The following is a 24154-nucleotide window of genomic DNA, read 5'->3' on the forward strand; positions in this document are numbered from 1 at the left end:
CATCATTCATATAATTTGATCCTTTCAGCATTTTGATCAAAAATCACTCATTATTCAATTACAAATGCGAGTAATTTTTCAAAAATATTTTTGAAGATAACACAACAAGAGAACAATAGAGAATGAGATTAAACTTTCAAAACAAATAAGGAATAAATCATTAATTTATAGTGGCAGATAGTGATTATATAAGGACTAATTAGTCATTAAATAATCATTATCTAATTCAATTTAATTTCTAAAGTATATAACAAGTAGTACATTTCCTTAAAAATAAAATAAAAACAAGTAGTACATAAACAACATTGGGACGCCATAAAGGCAATGATATTGTAAATCCAAACATCGGCTTGCTATTTTTATCCAAAAAAGATTGCATTTCAAATTTTAACGACTTAAATATGTGCAATTCTCTATGATTCAACATATTCTTCAAGTACAGATATTTGAGGTGAAAAAAATAATCTTGTTTTTGGTTTGAAAGAACCTAGTAACAAAACTCACACACTAAATAGTGGCAAGAGACGAATTGTAGATTTAAGCTGTGTTTAAGCATATTAGACGATTTTCTGTCCATTTTTTTTAATAGCAAAATTTATTAATATCCAAGTCTCTGCATAAGACGAACAGAGATCCGTTAAGACATAAACAACAAGAAAAAACGTCGTATATAAACGGAACATCCAAAAAAAATTCATACATCTTGGATTATCAAAATATCAATCAAGACACCATCCAACCGAGAGCTACCACCAAAAACCAATACAAAACTAACCACCAAAACCAATTATTTGTCCAATTATTTGTCTTTTTTCACTTGTTATTTTTGATCATGTTATAGTAGTAGCATTGTTTGGAAGAGGAAATATTCAAAAGATAGGAAAAAGAGAACTTTGATTTTTGACATAAATGGAGAGGAGTCAGTTCACTCCACTGCCATCGTCCTTCTAACAACATGAAAAGATAAAGATAAGACACAAAACCCAACTAGCTATAGAGAATTCTAAACCCTCTACAACACTAATCATCGAACAAGTGATTAATTTCATCACACACTAACAACTAAATCTTAGGTGAAATCCCTTTATTCAATTTCAAACCAAACATAGAATTAAAAAGCTTATTTCAAAGTTCAGTGGTATTAGCCCCATCATTATTGACCTTGCCTGATTTCTCATCCTCCTCATCAATGCTAACAACTCTATAAAATTTGATCTTACCATGTGACAACTTATTAAATGTCAAAGTAAGAACTCCATTTTCCATCTTAGCCTTAATCGAATCTAAATCAGCATTTTCTGGCAATCTAAGCTGTCTCCCAAATTTTCCATACATCCTTTCAACTCTATGCCAACGATCACCTTTCTTCTCCTCTTCTTTCTTCCTTTCTCCAATCACACTCAGCATGCTGTTCTCTACCACTTCTATCTTTATCTCATCTTTTCTCAACCCTGGCACATCAATCGTTATAACATGTTCATCTGAAGTTTCCTTCCAATCTACCTTAGCTGTCATGGCTGATTGGTCTTCCTCATCTTCAAAGGGGATTTCTTCCGTGACGCAAAATCGGTCTGGGAAATGATCAGCTAAGAGAGGATTGGGAGAACCCATGGAAGGTTGTAATAAACCTTTTGCTTTGGTAGGAAAACCACAGACAAGAACAAGCAAGAAAAGTGGTAATAGTAACATGTTGAGTTGTTCTAGCCTCATTTTTAGTATATTAAGGTAGTGATGTTTGTTTCTTCAATTTTGTGGAAACAGAATTAGTGATCTTGTTTCATATATAGGTTGTAATGTGGCATGGTTCATAGGCAGTTGCAAGTTGCAACTGCTGGATAGACGAGTAAGAAGAAGATTAATGTGACTTGTGATTGATCATGCTAAATTACCAAGCAGAAGTGCTTGTGTTGGTACCACACACAAGAGGAGTGACCAGCACACAATGATTGTGAGTGTTTGGTTGAGACACAAATATTAGCACTATATACCAAAGCTCGATCTGCAGTTCATTTTTTGTACTCATCTTTTTTTATATTAAATTTTGTATCATATATTGCCTATCTTTTTTGATTTCATATACTCGGATTTATCAGGATTGGTTCAAGAGTAAGACCATTAAAGAATCATTTTGGACCTACAATTTGTTTTTTTTTTTATTTTACTTGAGAAAAATGTCTTTTTTTCCTGAAATAAAAAGACCTCATGTTATACCATTTTCAAAATTAAAATTAATAAAATTTTATTTAATTTTGAAAAAAAATAAAATTTTATTTGAAATTAGTATTGTCTCAACAAATATTAAGAATAAATCACTTGACATGGTTGTCAATTTAAAATAACAAAATCGATTACATTACTTTTTTAAATGATTTTTATATTAACAACTTATATAAAAGTTATTTAAACAATTACATTACTTTTTTAAATGATTTTTATATTAACAACTCATATAAAAGTTATTTAAACAAAATTAATATTATGAACTTTAAAAAGATATCATCTTTGATTTTGTCCTAGACCTCCTGATGTGTTAGGTCTGCCGCATTTTAATACTTATACATCAATAAAATAAAAACAAATTCATGGTAATTTTATATATTTCATGGTAATTTTATTTTACATGAAGCATGTATCCATGCACGAGGTGTAAAAATACTAAAAACTTATCGAAGGTACTCCATATATACGCTTAACTAGCTACAAAGAATGATCATTTTACACAAAACATGTATCCAAGCAGGAGGTGTAAAATTATTAGAAACTTACCGAAGGTACTACATATATACGGTAACTAACTGCAAAGAATTACCATTTTACATTAAGCATGTACTCATGCAGGACATGTAAAAATACTAAACTTACCGAAGGTACTTCATATAGACGGTTAACTTACCACAAAGAAAGACATTTTACACGAAACATGTATCCAAGCAGGAGGTGTAAAAATACTAGAAACTTGCCGAATGTACTACATATATACAGTTAACTAACTGCAAAGAATGACCATTTTACATGAAGCATGTATCCATGCAGAAAGCGTAAAAATACTAAAAGCTTACAAAAAGTAGTCCATATATACGGTTATGACCATTAGGTGTAAAAATACTAGAAACTTACCAAAAGTACTACATATAGACGGTTAACTATAACTACAAAGAATGATCATTTTACTCAAAGCATATATCCAAGTAGAAGGTATAAAAATACCAAAATTTCGAAGGCACTACATATATACGTTGACTCACTGTAAAGAATGACCATTGTTCTACTATAACAAATTGTATCTTAACTATAGAAGAAATGAGAAGTTTTAATACCATAAATAAACTATGTCGTTGGATCCATCACTAAAGTATATGATCAGGTGCCATGTTCACTACTAAAATATGTAAGTAAATTAAAATATGATATGATTTTTCCACAATTCACACACACACACACACACATATACATAAAGAAGAAGTATATTACTAGTTTCATGCATGACTAATAAAGAGATAACAAGCATTTACAACACTAGAAGTGACTCATCATCAAGAAGTGACTCACAAGTCACAACAAGCAAGACCTCATATGAAATCCCTTTATTCACTAATCAAACACAGAACTGAAAAGCATTTTCATGACTACGATGATATCAAAATATTTCAAAGCTCCTGCTTAGATGGTTGCTCATTCTCCTCAGCAATGCTAACCATTCTAGGACCTTTAATCTTATCTTGTGACAACTTATTAAGTGTCAAAGTAAGAACACCATTTTCCATCTTAGCCTTCACTGAATCCAAATCAACATTATCTGGCAATCTAAATTGCCTCCAGAATTTCCCATAAGATCTTTCAACTCTGTGCCAATGATCACCTTTTTTCTCTTCTTCTTTCTTCCTTTCACCACTCACTCTCAGCACCCTATTTTCCTCCACTTCTATCTTTATCTCGTCTTTCCTCAACCCCGGCACGTCCAGCATTATAACATGTCCCTCTGGAGTTTCCTTCCAATCTACTCTAGCTGGTGAGAGTGACATGGTTGGTTCATTTTTTTCGACTCCAAATGGGATTTGTTCTAGGACACGAAAAGGATCTGGGAATCGATCCGACCAGAGATCGGATAAGAGAGTGTTGGGAGAATCTATGAATGGTAGTAGTGACCCTATTGCTTTTGATGGAAAACTACCAACAAGAATAAGAAAGAGAAATGGGAAAAATAACATGTTGAGTTGTTGTAGCCTCATTTTCATATGTTGTTTGTGATTTCGTAAGTTGGGAAAAAGTAGCCAGTTATATTATATAGTACTGATTTTGTTTCTTCAATTTTGGTGGAAGCAGAAATACTTATGTGTTCTATTTATAGGCTGTAAAATGTTGCATGCATGGTTCTTGAAGATTCTATAAATGACATATGGATGGTAAAGAGTGAAATGGAAGTGACAAATTTTAGATAGATTGAGAATGTTCAAGATTAGTAAAGAGGGAAAGGTGTGCATGAGTTTTCTAATCTCTTCCGGATGCTTCGTGTGTGTAATGAACAATGTTCTGCCAAATGCACATTCGAACATAGATTCTTTTTTTTCCAATTGCTATATTTAATTTTTTTTTTATCATATTTTATGCAATTTAATCTCTCAAATATTATCATACAAACTATTCACATTTTTTCACAAACTGAATTGATTAAATTGTCAAAATTAATAAATCCAAATAATAATTTTCACTCAAAATCACAAAATTATTTATCATCCCTTAAAATTCTAAAATCGCATTTTACAAAGCTCTTTCAATTTCTTCAAAATTTTTATAAAATTTTATTTTTTAAACTTTGCAAAATGTATTTTATATCTCAAATCAATCATATATAGACCTATAATATTGTGGTAAAATTGAAAATTTCAAGAGTTTGTGTTGAAGAACTTATTTGGCTCCAACAAAATTGAGAGCTAATTAAACTACGTGGTTTAAATTAGATGGATCAAAATTATAATCTAGTCTATTTTTAATCAATCTTTGAAAACTTTTTGTTTTAAAATCTTTTTGACAACACAACAAGAGAACAATAGAGAATGAGATTAAACTTTCAAAACAAATAAGGAATAAATCATTAATTTATAGTGCCAGATAGTGATTATTTAACGACTCATTAGTCCTTAAATAATCGTTATCTATTCAATTTAATTTCTAAGGTATATTACAAATAGTATATGAACTATATAAAATTCATCAATTTAATCCAAATTATTACGATGTTAATAACTAATATGATTGATTTGCATATATTTATCGACTACGGTGACATATGTCATTTACCTTATGACTACTTACTGGGTGTTTGGAACCCCGGTCATATTGCTTTGATGTGCGTCTAACCACAAGCTACTATTTGTAGCTTCACCATTTTCCCATCCTAAACAACTTTTGGACGCCATAAAGTCTGTGTTTGGATACCCGGTGAAAACAATCAAAAGCGCGTCCTACCCATCAAACGTGGGTTCAACATGTTTGGTTCTCCGCCGTCACTCCACCGCCGTCGTACGTTTTCATCTTCAGAATCGATTTTTAGAGAAGCTGCTATTCCTACCTTCTAGAAATCGAGTTTCTCTGCCGTGAAAGTACATGGTACCGATTGTCTCTTTTACCCTTGAGTTTCATCTTTTCAGTTCACATACTTTTTTATATTTGACAAATCCTTTAACCTACCTGCGAAATCTATGGCTCCATCTCACTGCCGATTGTTGTCTGCGTGATTTTTTTGTTGCTGTGAAGGTTTTTTATTATGTTGCAGAGATCTCAAAAACAAAGTTGAAGAACAGAATAAGACACTATCGTGGAAGGAAATAGTGGTTTTCGGACTCTTTTGTTTTCTTGCTCCATGAAGCCCATCAAAAAGCATTTTTAATCGGCCCAATAGTTTATAGAAAAAGTCTATACAGTTGTATAATTAATAATGAAAGGTAAAATTAAATAACTAACTAAAAATGTTCATTAAAAAAAACTAAAAATGTGTAAAAAAAAATAACTAACTAAAAATGGAAATGAAATTTGCAAAAGAAAATAAATGAAATCTTTTTTTAAAAAAATGAAATCTATTTTAAATGCACCATATAAGAAACCCATTTTGGTCATTTACACAACGAAAAGCAATTTTAACACAAAATATCCAAACAATATATTTCATACAAATCACTTCTATCATAAAGATATCCAAACATAAATCACTTTTCATTCAACTCACTTTTAACCATAATCAATTTTATAAAATCAATTCAACCAAAATCAATTCCCGTCACCGCATAACCAAACACACGCAAAGGCAATGATAGCGTAAATCTAAACATTGGCTTACTATTTTAATCTAATTTAGAGAACAAATATGAAAAAGAGTTTAGTTTAAAAATTAAATTGAAGATTTATTCAACCAATAAGTGATCATGTAAAATTCGAGAGGCCTACGAGATCGCATTTCAAATTTTAACCACTTAAATGTGTGCAATTCTCTATATTAACATATCCTTCAAGTAGAGATTTGAGGTAAAAAAAAAATTACTCTTTTTTTCTTTGACAAAAACAAAATACTCATTTGTTTTTGGGTTTCAAAGAACCTAGCAATCATAATATGAATATTGAATTGTAATAATTAAATGTTATTTAAGGGGAAAAAATACTCTTTTGTTTTTGGGTTTCAAATAACCTAACAACAAAATTCACACACTATATTGAGAAGAGAAGAATAGTTGAGCATAACAAACGATTTTCTAATAATTTTAGCTTGGTATTTTTTACTATGTTTTAGCTTGTTATTTTTTACTATGTTATAGTAGCATTGTTTGGAAGAGGAAATATACAAAAGATAGGATAAAGACAACTTTGATTTTTGACATAAGTGGAGAGGAGTCAGTTGACGCCACTGCCATTGTCCTTTTATCTTTATTTTTATGTTCTTTTTTTATGTTTTGTATTTTAAAATTTGGCTGTAAGTGGGCCAATATAAGTGATAAGTCTAAAATACTTTTTTTTTTTTGAAGGAAAAGTCTAAAATACATGTTTACTCAACAAAAAAAAAAGGTCTAAAATACATGCATAGACCTTATATGGTCTATTTTTTATTTTAATTTGGTTGTAATCAAATTAAATATTAAAACAAAAATGCACACCAAAGTGTAAAAATGCAAGACAAATAAAATTGGGTTACAACAATTCTATCAGCTAATGTGTGAAGGTTACTACCCAAAACAAAACAATGTGTAAAAGGTAGTTTATATAAAAGTGTTGAGAATGATTTTTGCCTTTGTGGAACATCACCTTGGAGCTAATTTTATCATGGGTCGTATAAAAATAATGAAGACAAAATGACAAATAATAGCATAATTCAAAGAGTCTTAGATTAAAGACAATATTCTTTGACCAAAAAAAACAAAAGACCATTCAATTCAAGAAGTATCAAACATCAAAAGATAAAGCTACAGAGACACAAAACCCAACCAACTATAGCTATAGAGATTTCTAAACCCTCTACAACACTAATCATCAAACAAGTAATTAATTTCATCACACTAACAACCAAATCTTAGATGAAATCCCTTTATTCAAACCAAACATAAAATTAAAAAGCTTATTTCAAAGTTCAGTGGTATTGGCCCCATCATTATTGATCTTGCCTGATTTCTCATCCTCCTCATCAATGCTAACAACTCTAGAAAATTTGATCTTACCATGTGACTTATTAAATGTCAAAGTAAGAACTCCATTTTCCATCTTAGCCTTAATCGAATCCAAATCAACATTTTCTGGCAATCTAAGCTGTCTCCCGAATTTTCCATACATCCTCTCAACTCTATGCCAACGATCACCTTTCTTCTCCTCTTCTTTCTTCCTTTCTCCAATCACACTCAGCACGCTGTTCTCTGCCACTTCTATTTTTATCTCATCTTTTCTCAGCCCTGGCACGTCCATCGTTATAACATGTTCATCTGAAGTTTCCTTCCAATCTACCTTAGCTGTCATGGCTGATTGGTCTTCCTCATCTCCAAAGGGGATTTCTTCCGTGACGCAAAATCGGTCTGGGAAATGATCAGCTAAGAGAGGATTGGGAGAACCCATGGAAGGTGGTAGAAAACCTTTTGCTTTGGTAGGAAAACCACCAGCAAGAACAAGCAAGAAAAGCGGTACTAGTAACATGTTGAGTTGTTGTAGCCTCATTTCTAGTATATTAAGGTACTGATGTTTATTTCTTCAATTTGGTGGAAACATCGTTACTGGTCATGTTGCATATATAGATAGGTTGTAATGTAGAATGGTTCATAGGCAGTTGCAACTGCTGGATAGACGAGTAAGAAGAAGATTAATGTGACTTGTGATTGATCATGCTAAATTACCAAGCAGAAGTGCTTGTGTTGGTACCACACACAAGAGGAGTGACCAGCACACAATGATTGTGAGTGTTTGGTTGAGACACAAATATTAGCACTATATACCAAAGCTCGATCTGCAGTTCATTTTTTGTACTCACCTTTTTTTATATTAAATTTTGTATCATATACTACAAGAAAACTGCCTTTTAGAGACCGAATATTCGGTCGCTACATCAGCTAAATCGGTCTCTGATAGATATGGTGACTGAATCAGCGACCAAAAATAAGAGTGGCTAAAACGCTGGTTGCTGATCCTTAGTCACTAGTCTAGCGACTGATTTTTCGCGACTGCTTTTGTGACTACATGTAGAAACTGATTTTGTCACCGAATTTTGAGACAAAATCAGAGACTGAATTTAGACACCGATTTAGACACCCTTTTCTTGGCAGAAATCAGCTTATTTAGTGACTTATCTTGTGACTATGTTTGCCACTTAATTAGCCACCGAGTTTAGAGACCGAATTTGATACGGATATTATTTAACAATTTTATAAGTTTTAGTCGCTATTTCGGTCTCTATATGGATTTTTTTAAAATTTATTGCTACCTGATCACTGTCTTGGCTGTTACTGGAACAATTACAATTTTTTTTAATATTGTAATTTTTTAACTCACAATTTTATTAGATTCCATACAAAAGATGAAAATAATTCAATGTCACATGATGAAAGAAATATCATACATACATAAACTAGTCAAAATACATAATACTAACAAACAGAGGAGTTTTGGGTATTCACAAAAGCCTTTGCACATGGTAGTCTTAACAAAATACATATTACTGACAAAAAGAGATTTGTATATTAACAAAATACACAAAAGCTTTTGCACTTGGTAGTCTTAACAAAATACATAATACTAACCAAGAAAAAGTTGCAAGTGGTAGGCTTAACATAATACTAATCTAAAGAGATTTGTGTATTATCAAAACACATCAAATTGGATGGGTTGGAAGTTCATGGTTGCCATCATTTGTTTTATCAGCTCGTATTGGTGTTCAACAGCCTTATTAGTTTTTGCCAATTCTTCCCGAAGTTGGTCACTTTCATTTCTCAATAGAGATTAGAGTCGGCACACCAACACAAATGAATTAGAAGTTACCTTCGTATTGGTGTTCAACGGCCTTATTTGTTTTTGCCAATTCTTCCCGAAGTTGGTCTCTTTCATTTCTCAATAGAGATCAGAGTCGGCACACTAACACAAATGAATTAGAAGCTACCTTCCCACGGTGTAATTTTCTGTTGGCAAAATTATCCGTGCATTCACACAGTCAAATACCCATTGCGGTTGAACATATTCTCTTGAGAGGAATCTATGTCCTTGAGCTTCCCTATCAACGATCTAAAGAAATGAAAGCAATAGTTAAGCAAACATTAAAGGAAGTTCAATAAAGTTTTGTCATATAAATCACACAAACTTGATGAGTAATGCTCTGGTCAGATTCTGCAAAGGGAGCCCCTTCTCCCTCCCATGAAACTGTACCACCAAAAGCAGGAATAACAAAAAGTAAGGATTCCCTTGGTGCCTGAATAATTAAACCAAAACAGATGCAATCATTAGAAAAATTCCAAAATAAATGCAAGTTTAAACAGCACATACACACAATTTTAATATGAAAAGTACTCAAGTGTCTCATTGAGAAGTGATTTTTATGTATGTTTCTAGTACTTCTAAGTATGATTCTTTAAGAAATGGTGCCCATTTATAACATCACTAGTCCATATATGAACTCTTCACAAGTTCTTACATTTTATATTCAAAATTTTACAAAACTTTAACTCGGCAAATGCTATAAGGTCATACCTCTCTGCTCAAGAAGATTGACATTTTGAAAGAGATTTTTGCATTCTCGTGTCTATTGATCATATTCCTCTTCACCTTCGCCTGCAACTTTTTCAACAAGCTGCATTAGTGCACCAGGTTCATTAGAAGGAAGTTGATGTTGAAGTTGAGCAAGTCTTAGTTCAGATTTTTCATTTTGGGTTTGTGCCCCATCTTGCTTGGACTCCATTTGCTTAGATTCAACTAATTGGGAAGCTTCAGAATTCAGTATAGCAGGTCAGGTGTTGCCATTTAAATATCTTGACAATGCATATATATCTACAAAGTTTGATAAGAAAATTAATCAGGAGATAATTCCAAGCTTTGCAGCAATTCAAGTATATAAAGTTTGATATAAGTTAATCAAACAGTACCTACTGCCAAGGCCTCCAAGCGAGGATCACACATGGGAGGATACTTCAAATTAATGGAATGATAGAGGTGAAAATTGACAAGACAAAGAAGAGGCTGCATCAATTCATTATATATGTTTAAGAAATTAGTATATGGATGTCAGTTGTAATTGAATAACTAAATTTGGTTTATACATGAATGACATGACGTGATTTAAATATGAAATTAAACTGACCTCATAGAGTTGCAGAAAGTTTAGCATAGTGGGGATGTCAACATCCTCGGACACAACCTGCTGCAATGAATGAGGAGTTAACCATGTTATTTTCTGACCCTCAACTTCAGCCTGCACAAACAACGTAATAAATTTATAAATGTACAATTATGATTAATAATTAACATAATCAATGGCTACAAACGGTACCTGGTAGTATATGCCTTTAACAGATACAAATGTTTTTCTTAACTTGTGAGTATGAGATATGAATGCTTGCCATTCATGCGCCAATCTAGAACATAGGCAGACAATAACAAATGAGATAAGTATTATTGCAGCATAATAGGTTGCACTTTTGTTTTTAAAATGCATGAAAATGCCAACGAGATGTTAATACTAATATAAATTATCTTACAAAAAAAAAAATACTAAGAGCCAAATGCGGAAACAGAACCTGAAACGAATCAGAAGATACACAACAACACCGCAAAAAACACATAAAAGAACAGTACAGCGATCCACCACAGGTCCATACAACAGAAATGGAAGAAAAACCATCAACACCTCCCAGGGAACCAAAAAGCAACAGAGCACAGCAGAAACAAGAAGTTTGATACACATGGTTGTCATCGTTGTTTGATATACCCTCTTAATAAATGTTCCATCTTTGTTTGGGTATTATAATAAGTTCCCAGCTCCCACTACAGATTTACGGTTAACAAAATACAGTATTTCTTTGAATTATGCAACGAGCTTGTTATTCAACAAAACAAAAACAGAAAAGTAAGCAAATCTAGCAAATTAAAAATGATTAATCTGCAATAGTTAACTCTTAAAGACACTATACTACGTTAGTTGATAGAAAACCAGTTCAGTATAAGTAATTCATTTTGCTCAACACTCCTATAACTTCGTCGTTCTTTATATACCCATTGTGACCATCGTGATATCTCAATTCATAATTGACTAAGCAAGATTTGTAGCAAACATTATATAAAATTTGTGCATCCTTGAGCATACATTGCAAAAAATAAATATTACAGTTGTTTGAAAAACATCAAAATCATAATTAGAATCATAGAAAACCAAACGAAGAACCATATAATGCAATGCATAATTGTGAAATATATCAAATGTAATGTATGAAGAGAGAACAAAAACCTGTAACAAACAAATAATATATATGAAAAAACAAATAATATAAACGAAAATGACTATGCACGGACAACAGACCACACCAGAACAACACCGAAAAACCACCAACAGCCCAAACAAAAAAACACACCCCACTACCCACCTATCTCTTTAAACAATCCCCCGGATCCCAACACCATTCATAATAGAGACAAGTTAAAATACATGATGTAAGAAGCTCCAACAAAAACATCATAAGTTTAGTAAGAAAAAATCCCAAATCATTGCCTACCAAACATCATAAAATGGACTCAAAAAACAGCTGAACCAAGGAACAAAGATGCACTAAAAAATCACAAGTTTTGTAACATTCTAAATACCGCCTATTTGAGCAAAAATCCCAAATCATTGCCTACCAAACTAACTAATTAAGGATTTTAGAATGTCAATACACAAAATGTTAGCATTTTAAAAAACAAAGTAACTATTAAGTTATTCTTACCAATCAACAACCAACTTAACTATACACATAAAATTCAAGAAACTCATATTTAGAGAATCAAAACACACCCATATAGGTTCTAATAAAAAATGAACAAACCTGAAGACACCCAAGAGTGTAGATCATCGAACCGTCGAGACTGGAAAACAACAAAGTCGCTAATGATTCTTCGTCGCGTCGTTTACTTTTCTTCACTGCTGTGTTCGATTTTGGATTAAAAAAAATGGAAACACAAAAGAAAAACAAGAATATCGATGGGTTAGAATGAAGTAGTTTTTCATCTATTAGAAAACTGTCCTGTTCCTTCTAAGTGGTTTTTTCACTAAATAATTTAGTGGGTAGTGTTTGAATTGAGTGATTCAAAACATGAACAGGAACACCAATTTCAAAATTGAGACTATAAATAAATGAACAGGAACAAGACAAGAAGATGAAATCATGTGATTGAATGAAAGTAAACTAACATGAGAAGAAGATGAACAAACCTAGTGAGATGAGAAGAAGAACAGGTTGTATTCGATTTGAAACAACAACACAGCGAGAACGGCGAGAACAACAGCAACAACACGGTGAGATGAGAACAACAACAACAGCAACACGTGAGATGAGAACAGGAATAGGAACAGCTGGAACTTCAATATTGGGGTTCAATTTCATTCATGATGATGAGTTTTGATTTCAATGAAAAAGGATAAAAGGGGAAAATTTTGTTTTTGGGTTTAGGGTTAATATGTTCTTCTGGGTTTAAATGAAAAGAGTGAAAAAATGAAAAGGGGGAAATTAGGGTTTAATTTTTGATGAAAAGAAGAAGAGGGAAATTCATGGGGGAAAATTTTGGGTTTCATTTTTGGTGAAATTGTGAAAGGGTGAATTTTTTAAGAACACCCGCTCAAATGAATGTGAAATGGGGGAATTTTTTACAGCTTATGTTGGTATAATAATAATAAATAATAAAATAAAAATTTAGATTTTTTTTTGTGACTGATAATTCGGTGGCTGAATATCATAAATAATTTTTCTTTTAAATATTGAGAAATAAAAAGAGAGTAAAGAGGCTGATATTTCGATGGCTAAAAATCAGTTTTTAAATTAGTCGCTAAATATACTTTGCCACCGATTTAGAGACCAGCATCTTTTTTGTTACTTGTTTAAAATAATTAGTTGTTATATCGGTCTCTACTGTGACCAATTTATTTCAGTCTCTGAATCAGTCTCTAAACGACAGTTTTCTAGTAGTTTGCCTATCTTTTTTGGTTTCATATACTCGGATTTATCAGGATCGGTTCAAGAGTAAGACCATTAAAGAATCGTTTTGGACCTACAATTTGTTTTTTTTTATTTTACTTGATAAAAATGTCTTTTTTTTTCTGAAATAAAAAGACCTCATGTTATACCATTTTCAAAATTAAAATTAATAAAATTTTATTTAATTTTGCAAAAAAATAAAATTTTATTTAAAATTAGTAGTGTCTCAACAAATATTAAGAATAAATCACTTGACATAGTTGTCAATTTAAAATAAACAAAATCGATTACATTACTTCTTTAAATGATTTTTATATTAACAACTCATATAAAAGATATTTAAAAAAATTAATATTATGAACTTTAAAAAGACATCATCTTTGATTTTGTCTTAGACACCTAATGTGTTAGGTCTGCCGCATTTTAATACTTATACATCAATAAAATAAAAACATTTCATGGTAATTTTATATATTATATTTTTAAGTTAAGAAAACAACTAAAAATAAGAACAAGAATTTCATCTTACAAACCAGTTTTATAGGGTTGTGTTAGTCACAACCACAATTTCATTCAATCTAAATATCGTTATATTGATATTTGTGAGAATGTTTTGTTACTTATATGCATTATTTATGTAGGTAATTTTACATTGACATTCAATCTAAATATTATCTTGATATTTGTGAGAATGTTTTATAAAAGCAAGATAGCATAGTAGTATTACAGTGAGGATGTTTTAACTATTTAACTATCGAATTCCATTATTTAAATTCATGTTTTAGATGTCCCTGTTTTTCTTTTTCTAAATAGTATAAGCCATTTTAACGAATTCGAAAATTTTATCTTCCTAGTAAAAGAACAAAGGAACGGGAAGTTTAACTATACAAGAGAGAACTTCGTTTTTCTTGATTTCAATTGACAATGGGTAGAATGACCCCTGTTTATACTAGTTTGGGAGGCATTAAAAATTAATTTACTTCCAAATTGCTTTCTGTTTATATTTGTTTAACTAACTACAAACAATGACCATTTTACACGAAACATGTATCCAAGTACGAGGTGTAAAAATACTACAAACATACCAAAGGTACTACATATATATATACGGTTAATTAACTACAAAGAATGACCATTTTACATGAAACATGTATCCAAGCAGGAGGTGTAAAAATACTAGAAACTTATCGAAGGTACTACATATATACGGTTAACTAACTACAAACAGGGGCGTCCCTGAGGGGGTGCAAACAGCTCAAACGAGCTGGGCCTCCCTCAAGGATGGGCCTCAAATTTTTTTATACCCAGAAGTAATAGTATCTCCAATAAAAAAATAGTATTGCTTTTTAGGCCCCCTTAATATCTCCATTCCAGCAACTTCCATTCCAATCATAGATGGCTGGAAAAAGACTTCTAGGCAACAGAACCTCTCAGCCCCAATTATGATAACTTGTCCATTAGGAAGTTCATAGTTTTTCTACTCTAGAAGCATTAGTTTTGCCACATTATCTACTCTAGATAATTATCACCAAATTGACCTCTTAATAATCTTACATGTCTAACCTCACCAAATATACAATACGAAGAGTTGATTGATGAATTTGCTTCAGTAAATACACCTAGGAAGTCTCTTTTTGGTGCGAATGAATACTCTTTTTGAAGGTATTCGCCTAAACTCGTTTTATATTATCTATTGCTCTTTTAAAAAAAATACTTTTGATTTTATCACTGGCCTCTTTTCATTCCCTGAGCCGAGCCTCCGAATTCTCAGCGACGGCCCTGACTACAAAGAATGACCATTTTACATGAAGGATGTATCCATGCACGAGGTGTAAAAATACTAGAAATTTACACGACAAAGAATGGTCATTTTACATGAAGCATGTATCCATGCAAGAGGTGTAAAAATACTAAAAACTTAGCAGAGGTACTCCATATATACGGTTAACTAACTACAAGGAATGACCATTTTACACGAAGCATGTATCCAAGCAGAAGGTGTAAAAATACTAGAAACTTAGCAGAGGTACTCCATATATACGGTTAACTAACTACAAGGAATGACCATTTTACACGAAGCATGTATCCAAGCAGGAGGTGTAAAAATACTAGAAACTTATCGAAGGTACTACATATATATGGTTAACTCACTACAAAGAATGAACATTTACATGAAGCATGTATCCATGCAGGAGGTGTAAAAATACTAGAAACTTACCGAAGGTACTTCATATATTTGATTAACTAACTTCAAAGAATGACCTTTTACTCTTGTCAAAAAAAAAAAAAAGAATGATACCTTTTACACAAAACATGTATGCAAGTAAAAATGCTAGAAACTTATCATAGGTACTACGTATATACGTTTAACTAACTACATAAAATGATCATTTTACTTCTGTCAAAAAAAAAAAAGAATGATCATTTTACACGAAACATATATCCAAACAAAAGGTATAAAAATACTAAAAACTTACCGAAAGTACTACATATATGCACGGTTAACTAACCGTAAAGAATGACCATTGTTCTACTATAACCAATTGTATCTTTACCATAGAAGAAATAATAATTTTTAATACCATAAACTATATCGTTTTTTTATAGTAATCAATGTAAAAGAATTCCTTCATAGATAATGTCGTTGGATCTATCACTAAAGAAAGTATATGATCAAGTGCCTTAAAATCTCACCACTATTATTAAAACACGTATAATCTTATAATGATTAATGTACATTTATTTTAATTTTATTTCATAATAATACACTGTAGATTTCTGTTCGAATATGTTCTGAAAATCAACGAAATTGTGATGATAAATTTATTTTATTTTATAATAATACACGATAAATTTCTGTTTGAATAGTTTCAAAAATTAAAGAATAAATAGTGACAAAAAATGTCCCCATGAACTTAGTTCAATTGGTAAGGGATAAGGCACAATATGTGCAGAGGCTGGAGTTCGAACTCCGGACACCCCATTTATTCATCTTTAAGATGAATTTCTCTAGCTACTAGATTACTTGAAGAAAAAACAAATAGTAACAAAAGATTAACGAATCAATAGTGACAAAGAAACCCGTAAAGCCAAATTTATATGTATGACAATATCGATCTTGTCAAATTAAATACATTCATTCAGGTTCAAGCCGGAATCTCATAATTGGATTTTTCATATGATATTTGCCTCTCTTAACCCTTTTGCGGAATGCACAACTCTTCATCTTTTTGCAGTTCACACCAGTCTACTTTCATGCAATGCAACCACTAGATTATAGCAACTTAAAATATGATATGATTTTTTTTCCACAATTCAAACACACACACATATACATAAAGTTTATTACTAATAAAGAGATAATAAGCCTTTACAACACTAGAAGTGACTCATCATCACAACAAGCAAGACCTCATATGAAAACCCTTTATTCACTAATCAAACACAGAATTGAAAAGCATTTTCATGACTACGATGATCAAAATATTTCAAAGCTCCTGCTTAGATGGTTGCTCATTATTCTCCTCAGCAATGCTAACCATTCTAGGACCTTTAATCTTATCTTGTGACAACTTATTAAGTGTCAAAGTAAGAACACCATTTTCCATCTTAGCCTTCACTGAATCCAAATCAACATTATCTGGCAATCTAAATTGCCTCCAGAATTTCCCATAAGATCTTTCAACTCTGTGCCAATGATCCCCTTGTTTCTCTTCTTCTTTCTTCCTTTCACCACTCACTCTTAACACTCTATTCTCTTCCACTTCAATCTTTATATCATCTTTTTTCATCCCTGGAACGTCCAACATTATAACATGTCCCTCTGGAGTTTCCTTCCAGTCTACTCTAGCGGGTGACAATGACATGGATGGTTCGTTTTTTTCAACTCCAAAGGGGATTTGTTCTAAGACACGAAAAGGATCTGGGAAACGATCCGACAAGAGATCGGACAAGAGAGTGTTGGGTGGATCTATGAATGGTAGCAATGACCCTTTTGCTTTGGAAGGAAAATTACCAGCAAGAATAAGGAAGAGAAATAGTAAAAGTAACATGTTGAGTTGTTGTAGCCTCATATTTTTGTTATACTTGAAAATGTGTGTGTAGCTTATGATTTGAAACTTGCGGAAGTTGTAAAATATATTTTTTTTGCTTCAATTTGGTGGAAGTAGAAATGCTGATGTGTTCTATTTATAGGTTGTAAAATGTTGCATGCATGGTTCTTGAAGATTCTAAATGACATATGGATGGTAAAGAGTGAAATGGAAGTGACATAATTGTCGATAGATTGAGAATGTTCGAGACTATAGTATGTTGTTTTGGAGAAAGGAAAGGTGGTTGGTTGGTTCAAATTAGTGCAAGAGTTTTCCAACCTCTTCCAGAGGCTTCGTGTGTATAACAAACATGGTTATGCCAAGTGCCATATATTGACTAACTAACCTCTTTTAAAAATGATTGGAAAATTGAAATTTTAAGAAATTTAAATGTTTCATATGAACTTCCTTTATTTCTAAATTTATGTTTAAATAGGTTAATAAAACTGTTCATTCTTAAACTTTGAGGGACTGTTTTCATGAATTTTTAAAAAATTTATCATTCAAACAATAAAATTTACATAGAAAATTCATAATTACCCTCTAAAATTATATTAACTAATTTTTTTATACAAATATACTATTAGCTTATTTGTGTTGTACCTGCATTTATTTAACACTATTACCTTTTTGATCCTATATATTTTTCTCACGCCCTATTTATTTTACAAAAATGTCTGTGATTTTTGAATTCTATAATCCGAAATGAGTTTTCTTCCTTTTTTTGGGTGGAAATTTAGTATTTCACCAAATCAAAATATACAATCTGAACAGTCCCTAAGTAGGGCGCGTTTTATGTTGTTTTCGGATTACAAAATCCGACCACCCCTAAATACCTTTTTTGTGCCAAGAATTCATGGGAAAATAGCTCGGATTATATAATTTAAACTGAATCAGTACAAAGATTGAGCTTTGGATAGCAAGTTTAAGAACCATCCTAACCTCCTACCTGTGTTTCAGGTCATTGTTAGTTGTTCTCGTCGAGTACCAATCAAAAATTTGGTTTTCGGGTAATTTGATCGGATTGTTCTACCTCTCAAAATCCAAAATTTCATCATTTATACCCATTTTTCCAAAAAAAAAAATTAACTGTTCATATTCTCAAAAAAATCTAGAAAAGATTTGCATTAGCTTTATTTGATTTTTATAATTTTTTTTGGTGGTATTTTTATATTTTTCTGATTTTATTTTATAGGTTTAATCATTTTTTTACTTTGTTTTTTTTGTTATTTTTGTTATTTTTAAAAGCAAAGTTCAAAACTGCTGAAATTGTAGAGATTTTGATTCCTCGTTATATATAAGCATATTTCAGAATATATCATCGGAACACATATGAAGTGCGTTCGAATTATAGGATCTGTAATCCATGGACATTTTTGTAAAAATAATAGGGCGCGCGAGGAATAGATAGGGAGAAAAAGTAATTGTCTTTATTTAAAGTCTAATTCTATTTTTTTTTTACAAATGTATCTGGTTAAGATAAGTCAAAAATATAACTGCTTAATAAAGTTCACAAGCACACATATATAGGGTCCATAGGAGCTGCAAATTGCTCTTTAAACTCCCAACATTTGGTATTAGACACCTCAAAATAAGGTTATTATTGTTAGTGGCAATTAAATATCGTTTGTTGTTTATGGTAGTTAACTGTCGCTCGCTCAATATCAACTACAGTTAACTGTCGTTGCATTCTGGTTATATTGAACAAATACAACAACTTCCACTTTTAATTAAAACACAAACACAAACCAACTCACTCAAACTCCCACAAACCAACTTACTCAAAGATATGACAAACCAACTCAATCGAAACTCTCATAAACCAACCTCCATTCCATTTTTTCAAAGTCAAGCAACTCATCAATCTAATAAACAAGTGTTCATAATCTCTTGGTATTCACATTCTTAGTTTTATATGTTTGGTTTTTTGTTTAAATTAGTCATATGTTAGTATTTAGGGTTTAGGAATTGATGCTTTTTTTTAGGTAGTTTATGATCAAATGTTTGTATGTTTTGACTGTTAATGTAGTTTAAACTAAGTTTAAATGCAATGTGCTAGTTTAAAAATTGAAATAACATAATAAACAAAGTATGCATATTTTATGCTCCAAATGCTTGATGAAATGTCTTATAGAGTTCTGGTTGACTTTATCATACACATTATAATGCAATTATGGATTTCATTAGTTTCTTATTTTCATTTATTAAACTTATTTATGTGTTTTGAAACCCGACTAGTTGAGTCAAATAACAAAAAGGAAAATTCAAACTTTGAATTAAAAAAAGGGAAATGCTAACTGGTGTCCCTGGGGCACCGGTTAAACATATTAAAAAGGAAATTATATAGTAGGTAATGCATTGAAATTGCGTAATTAATTTTTAAAAAAGTCAAAAACAGTTTTCTTTTATGGTAATAATTTCCTTTTTTTGTATGTTTAACCAGTGCTCCAGATGCACCGGTTAGCATGACCCTTAAAAAAATGGTGTTGCTAAGGAGTGCTCTCTAGACACTTTTTAAAGTCAAATTCTACAAATTTCAATGCATTGAATACATAGATTTTCATAAAAAAAATACTATTAAAGATCTTTAAAGAGTGTCATGGAATACTCAAAAAATATCACGGACACTCGTTAACATTTCTCTAAAAAAAACAATAATAAATAATCATACAAACACTCGAAAATCACTTGAAATATAAGAATGATAGTAGGCTTACATTTTTAAAGAACGACGTTGATATATCACCACCAAAAATCACCACCAAAAACTACTCCCTTCGTCCCTTAATGTAACCACCCATTTGATTTTATTTTTGTCCCTAAATGTAACCCCCTTTTCAAATTACTAGATGCATTTATTACTTTTTTCCTAAACATACCCCTAATTAATACTACTAATTTGTCTTGAAATATGAATAGTCAAATTTAATACACATACAAACAAAGGACAATTTGGTAATATTAATACACAAAACAGACACATTAATTACACTGACAACTTTTCTTAAGAAATGTGAAAAATACAAAGGGGGGTTACATTAAGGGACGGAGGGAGTATATATGAATGTCGCTCTTTAGAAATATAACCTAACAGACATCCTTGTTCTTATAAGTGAAACGGTGACATGGTTGGGGTCAAAACCACCAAAGTAAAGAGAAATGAATGAGTTGAGTTTTGAGATACTCATGTCTTTTTCCTTGTTTGATCGAACTTATACCAATCAAGTCATTATCCCAATGGTTAGAACAAAGAGGACTGCAAGCATAGAATTTCGGACAAACATTGTGGACAATCTATCAATCCAATGTAGAATTTGTCATCCTTTATAGGCCTTTTTTTAACATTTTTGTTTATAGGCTTTTTCTTTTACATTTAATTTATAGGCTTCTTGATACAACGTATTTGGGATTTAATATAAAATGTTTTAAATGTAAGTTCTCTCACCATGTTTTCCCAAGAACTCTGAACGTAACCTTTCTTCCTTCCAATAGACATGGTGGTGTAAATGAATGCATACAATTTATAATCAACATAATCTATACATGTGGAATATATGTGACAGTTTTTCATGAGGTTTGAGTCACCAATTACAAACTATAAAAGGTTTGTATAGTACTGCATGTGTGTGTTCCTATGAATTTTAAAGAGTTGCCAACCATGGAAGCAATTTTTCATGGACTAATTCAGGCCTGTCATCATGGGGACAATGTCCAACCCCTTCAAGCATGAACAGTTGAACATTTTCTTGTTGAGAAGGCAATGAAGAAAAGTACTTTCCAACAGGTCCATCAATTGGAGTAAAGGGATCTTCATCTCCCCATAAAAGTAAAATAGGCAATGATATTTTTGGCACCAATTGCACCGGATTAGGCCCCGGCGGCCCTGTTACAATTGATACAAATGCATCTAAGGCTCCTTCAGCATTCGCCGGTTCCCTAATGATCTGAGGAACCAAAATATGAATTCTTATAAGTAAATGTTGTTTAAGAAGAAAAAAATTAATACTCCTTCCGGTGATTCCATTGAACTTTGAAAACGACAAATAAATAACAATTTTTGTCTACAAAACCAACGGTTAAAAAGGAACGAAGAGAGTAATAAACAGCAATCATAGCCTTAATTTACCTCCACGAGTTCATCATCCACAGCCTCCTTATTTCCATACACTGAACTCAAGATGTTCCTCAAATTCTCTCTGCATTTAATCGATACAGTTTTATGTTTCCTATCAAAAAATTTAGGGAAATTATGGCCTAATCTAAAGAGATTACCTTTGTTTAACACGCTCAAAAATTGCAGAAGCAATTCCCTTTTGGTTCAATAAAAAATCAATCAGCCAAAGCAAGGGAAGGAGTAACTTGATTCTCCAATCATCAACAATTGCTTTGTTGTTCATGCCACCAGAACAATTTAATAGCACAATTCCTCTAACTAGAGTTTCACTTGAATCTGGTCGAATACTACATTATAAGAAGAACAAAAATAAGAAGTTTCAGATATTTAAGATTACATCTTCAGCTACAAGTAGATTGTAACAAACATACATGCCTGAAGCAGCAGCAATGAGACAAGCAAGACTTCCAACAGAGTTTCCTATTAGTACTGTTGGCTTCTGAACAACTTCATCCAAGAAATCCAAGATCAACTGTTTGTATTGAATATTATACCGTATAAGTTAAATTTGTTATGCTAGAGTGTAAATCACAGTTCTTAATCGCAGTTGCGGTCTTAGTTGCAGTTGTGATGCAAACCTTGATATTTAGGCAAATGTGGCCGCAATTACAGTTACAATGCAGTTGCAGAAATCTCTAAAATAGTTATATTGCGGCTGCAATTGTAGTTTGGACTGCAAATTGGAACTAAGATTTTAATGATGTCGAACTAAAAGGTCCTTAGACAAATACCTCAGCCCATGTTTCCATGGTATACGAAAAGCCTGGAGGCTTATCTGATGCTCCAAAACCAAGAAGATCAATAGCATAAACCGTATAATTCTCAGACAGTGTCTTGATATTCCTGTCAGATAAATGATGATGCCTTTACAACCCAATTTTGAGAAAAATAGTTGAACTCAGTGACTAATTTGTCAGAGTATAAAATTGTGACATTTTAGAGGCATCGGTTGCATATGTCAACCTTGTTTTAACTACATGGACGTACATGATTGAGAAGAAAGGACATGTTTTTTCACTCTATTTCTCAATCATAAAGGCCATGTAGTTAAAATAACAGCCTTGTTGATAATATTGGATCTATATTCTTTTACTCTCAATTTGAAGTTTTCTGTTTTGATTTTCACTTCAACTAATAACATAAGAGAATATAGATTTTGTATATTCCTCATCAGTTTCTTTTACAATTTTTTAAACAAAATTATCATTTTCAGAAACTATAGAATTTGTCAAAACAATGTTTTAATTGTTTCTTAAAATACATTATTTCTGAATACATGGACGTGATTATGCACCACTTAGGCACTAATTCATTTCCTAGTATAATTAACTTCCGCTTAGGCACTAAAATGCACATTATTTTTTCATAATTTTCATGTGATAGCAACATAACACTATACAAAAGAATATAAAGTGACAAACAAGGATAATGATATCTTTTAGCAAAAAAAATGAGTGGATGAGAATTGTGGAAAAAAATATGAGTTATTGACAGTGGCAAACATACCTACGCCAGTGAGGAATGGAAGCACCAAAGCCATGGACAAGTAACAGAGGAGGGTTATTGGACTTTGCAGAATCTGAAGAAACAAAATAATTTATGGAATATTCACCTTTCCACTTCCACTTAAGACATTTCTGCTTTATCTTTTCAACTTCAGATAATGATCCTGAAGTTTCTATGGAAGCAGCAGAAGAAGAAGTTGAGTTGATGATCACACTTTTACTGTTTCTACCACCATTGTTTTGGATGCTTAAGTGGTTTGGATGAAGATAACAATGAAGAAGAGTGTTCTTTGGTGTAGTGGTTTTTGTGGATAGGAACAAGGATCCATTGATGCTGTTGAACCTTTCAAGTTGTTTGAGAAACCCAAGTGAATGAACAGCACTCGTCACTTCCATTTCTTTCTACGATGTCTGTGTCTTGTCTTCCCTGTTTAGTAATAACTCCTAGAAATTTGCTTTTCTAACATGTGTTTTTTCTTAAAAACACTTGGAAAATACGTAAATACCCCCGACGGTACGTAGTTAACTACTATTACGATAAATTCCAACGGTAGTTAACTACAATTGCGATATTTCCCAAAACCAGTATAGACCCACACTCTACCTCTTATTCATTCATCATCTTCCATCACCATACCTCAAAAAAATAATACTTAAAAGTAATTTTTTTCCCCAAATTTTGGTTTCAAATCATTGGAGAAGGATTGCTAG

At 31.8% G+C, this 24154-nt stretch overlaps 5 protein-coding genes and 1 pseudogene across 6 annotated transcripts; all 6 read right to left on the reverse strand.

The window, feature by feature from the left end:
* Positions 1-868: 868 nt before the first annotated feature.
* On the reverse strand, positions 869-1937 carry LOC146956848 (22.7 kDa class IV heat shock protein-like). The gene has a single exon (XM_085732029.1). It carries the CDS (start codon positions 1708-1710, stop codon positions 1126-1128), a length of 585 nt encoding a protein of 194 aa, XP_085588155.1. The 5' UTR covers positions 1711-1937; the 3' UTR covers positions 869-1125.
* A 1511-nt stretch (positions 1938-3448) lies between these two features.
* Positions 3449-4295, reverse strand: LOC146956849 (22.7 kDa class IV heat shock protein-like). Its single transcript, XM_085732042.1, has one exon. The coding sequence runs from the start codon at positions 4233-4235 to the stop codon at positions 3648-3650; it is 588 nt and encodes a 195-aa protein (XP_085588168.1). The 5' UTR covers positions 4236-4295; the 3' UTR covers positions 3449-3647.
* Positions 4296-7327: 3032 nt separating this feature from the next.
* LOC146956850 (22.7 kDa class IV heat shock protein-like) lies at positions 7328-8457 on the reverse strand. Its single transcript, XM_085732053.1, has one exon. It carries the CDS (start codon positions 8185-8187, stop codon positions 7606-7608), a length of 582 nt encoding a protein of 193 aa, XP_085588179.1. The 5' UTR covers positions 8188-8457; the 3' UTR covers positions 7328-7605.
* A 1025-nt stretch (positions 8458-9482) lies between these two features.
* Positions 9483-11546, reverse strand: LOC146956851 (pescadillo homolog; annotated as a pseudogene). The gene is made up of 7 exons (XR_015021317.1): positions 11247-11546; positions 11000-11084; positions 10811-10921; positions 10596-10689; positions 10204-10500; positions 9818-9925; positions 9483-9741 (listed from the first exon to the last, which is right to left on the reverse strand). The product of XR_015021317.1 is annotated as a pescadillo homolog (transcript).
* Positions 11547-17005: 5459 nt separating this feature from the next.
* LOC146956852 (22.7 kDa class IV heat shock protein-like) lies at positions 17006-17835 on the reverse strand. The gene has a single exon (XM_085731836.1). The coding sequence runs from the start codon at positions 17744-17746 to the stop codon at positions 17162-17164; it is 585 nt and encodes a 194-aa protein (XP_085587962.1). The 5' UTR covers positions 17747-17835; the 3' UTR covers positions 17006-17161.
* A 3427-nt stretch (positions 17836-21262) lies between these two features.
* LOC146956853 (alpha/beta-Hydrolases superfamily protein) lies at positions 21263-23852 on the reverse strand. Its single transcript, XM_085731847.1, has 6 exons — positions 23445-23852; positions 22670-22781; positions 22310-22410; positions 22037-22225; positions 21891-21960; positions 21263-21708 (listed from the first exon to the last, which is right to left on the reverse strand). The coding sequence occupies exons 1-6, from the start codon at positions 23837-23839 to the stop codon at positions 21406-21408; spliced, it is 1170 nt and encodes a 389-aa protein (XP_085587973.1). The 5' UTR covers positions 23840-23852; the 3' UTR covers positions 21263-21405.
* Between the last annotated feature and the right edge of the window lie 302 nt (positions 23853-24154).

The sequence above is a fragment of the Medicago sativa genome, chromosome 1 (genome assembly GCF_051527215.1).
Source record: "Medicago sativa cultivar Bolivia chromosome 1, Bolivia_mono, whole genome shotgun sequence".
Taxonomy (NCBI): domain Eukaryota; kingdom Viridiplantae; phylum Streptophyta; class Magnoliopsida; order Fabales; family Fabaceae; genus Medicago; species Medicago sativa.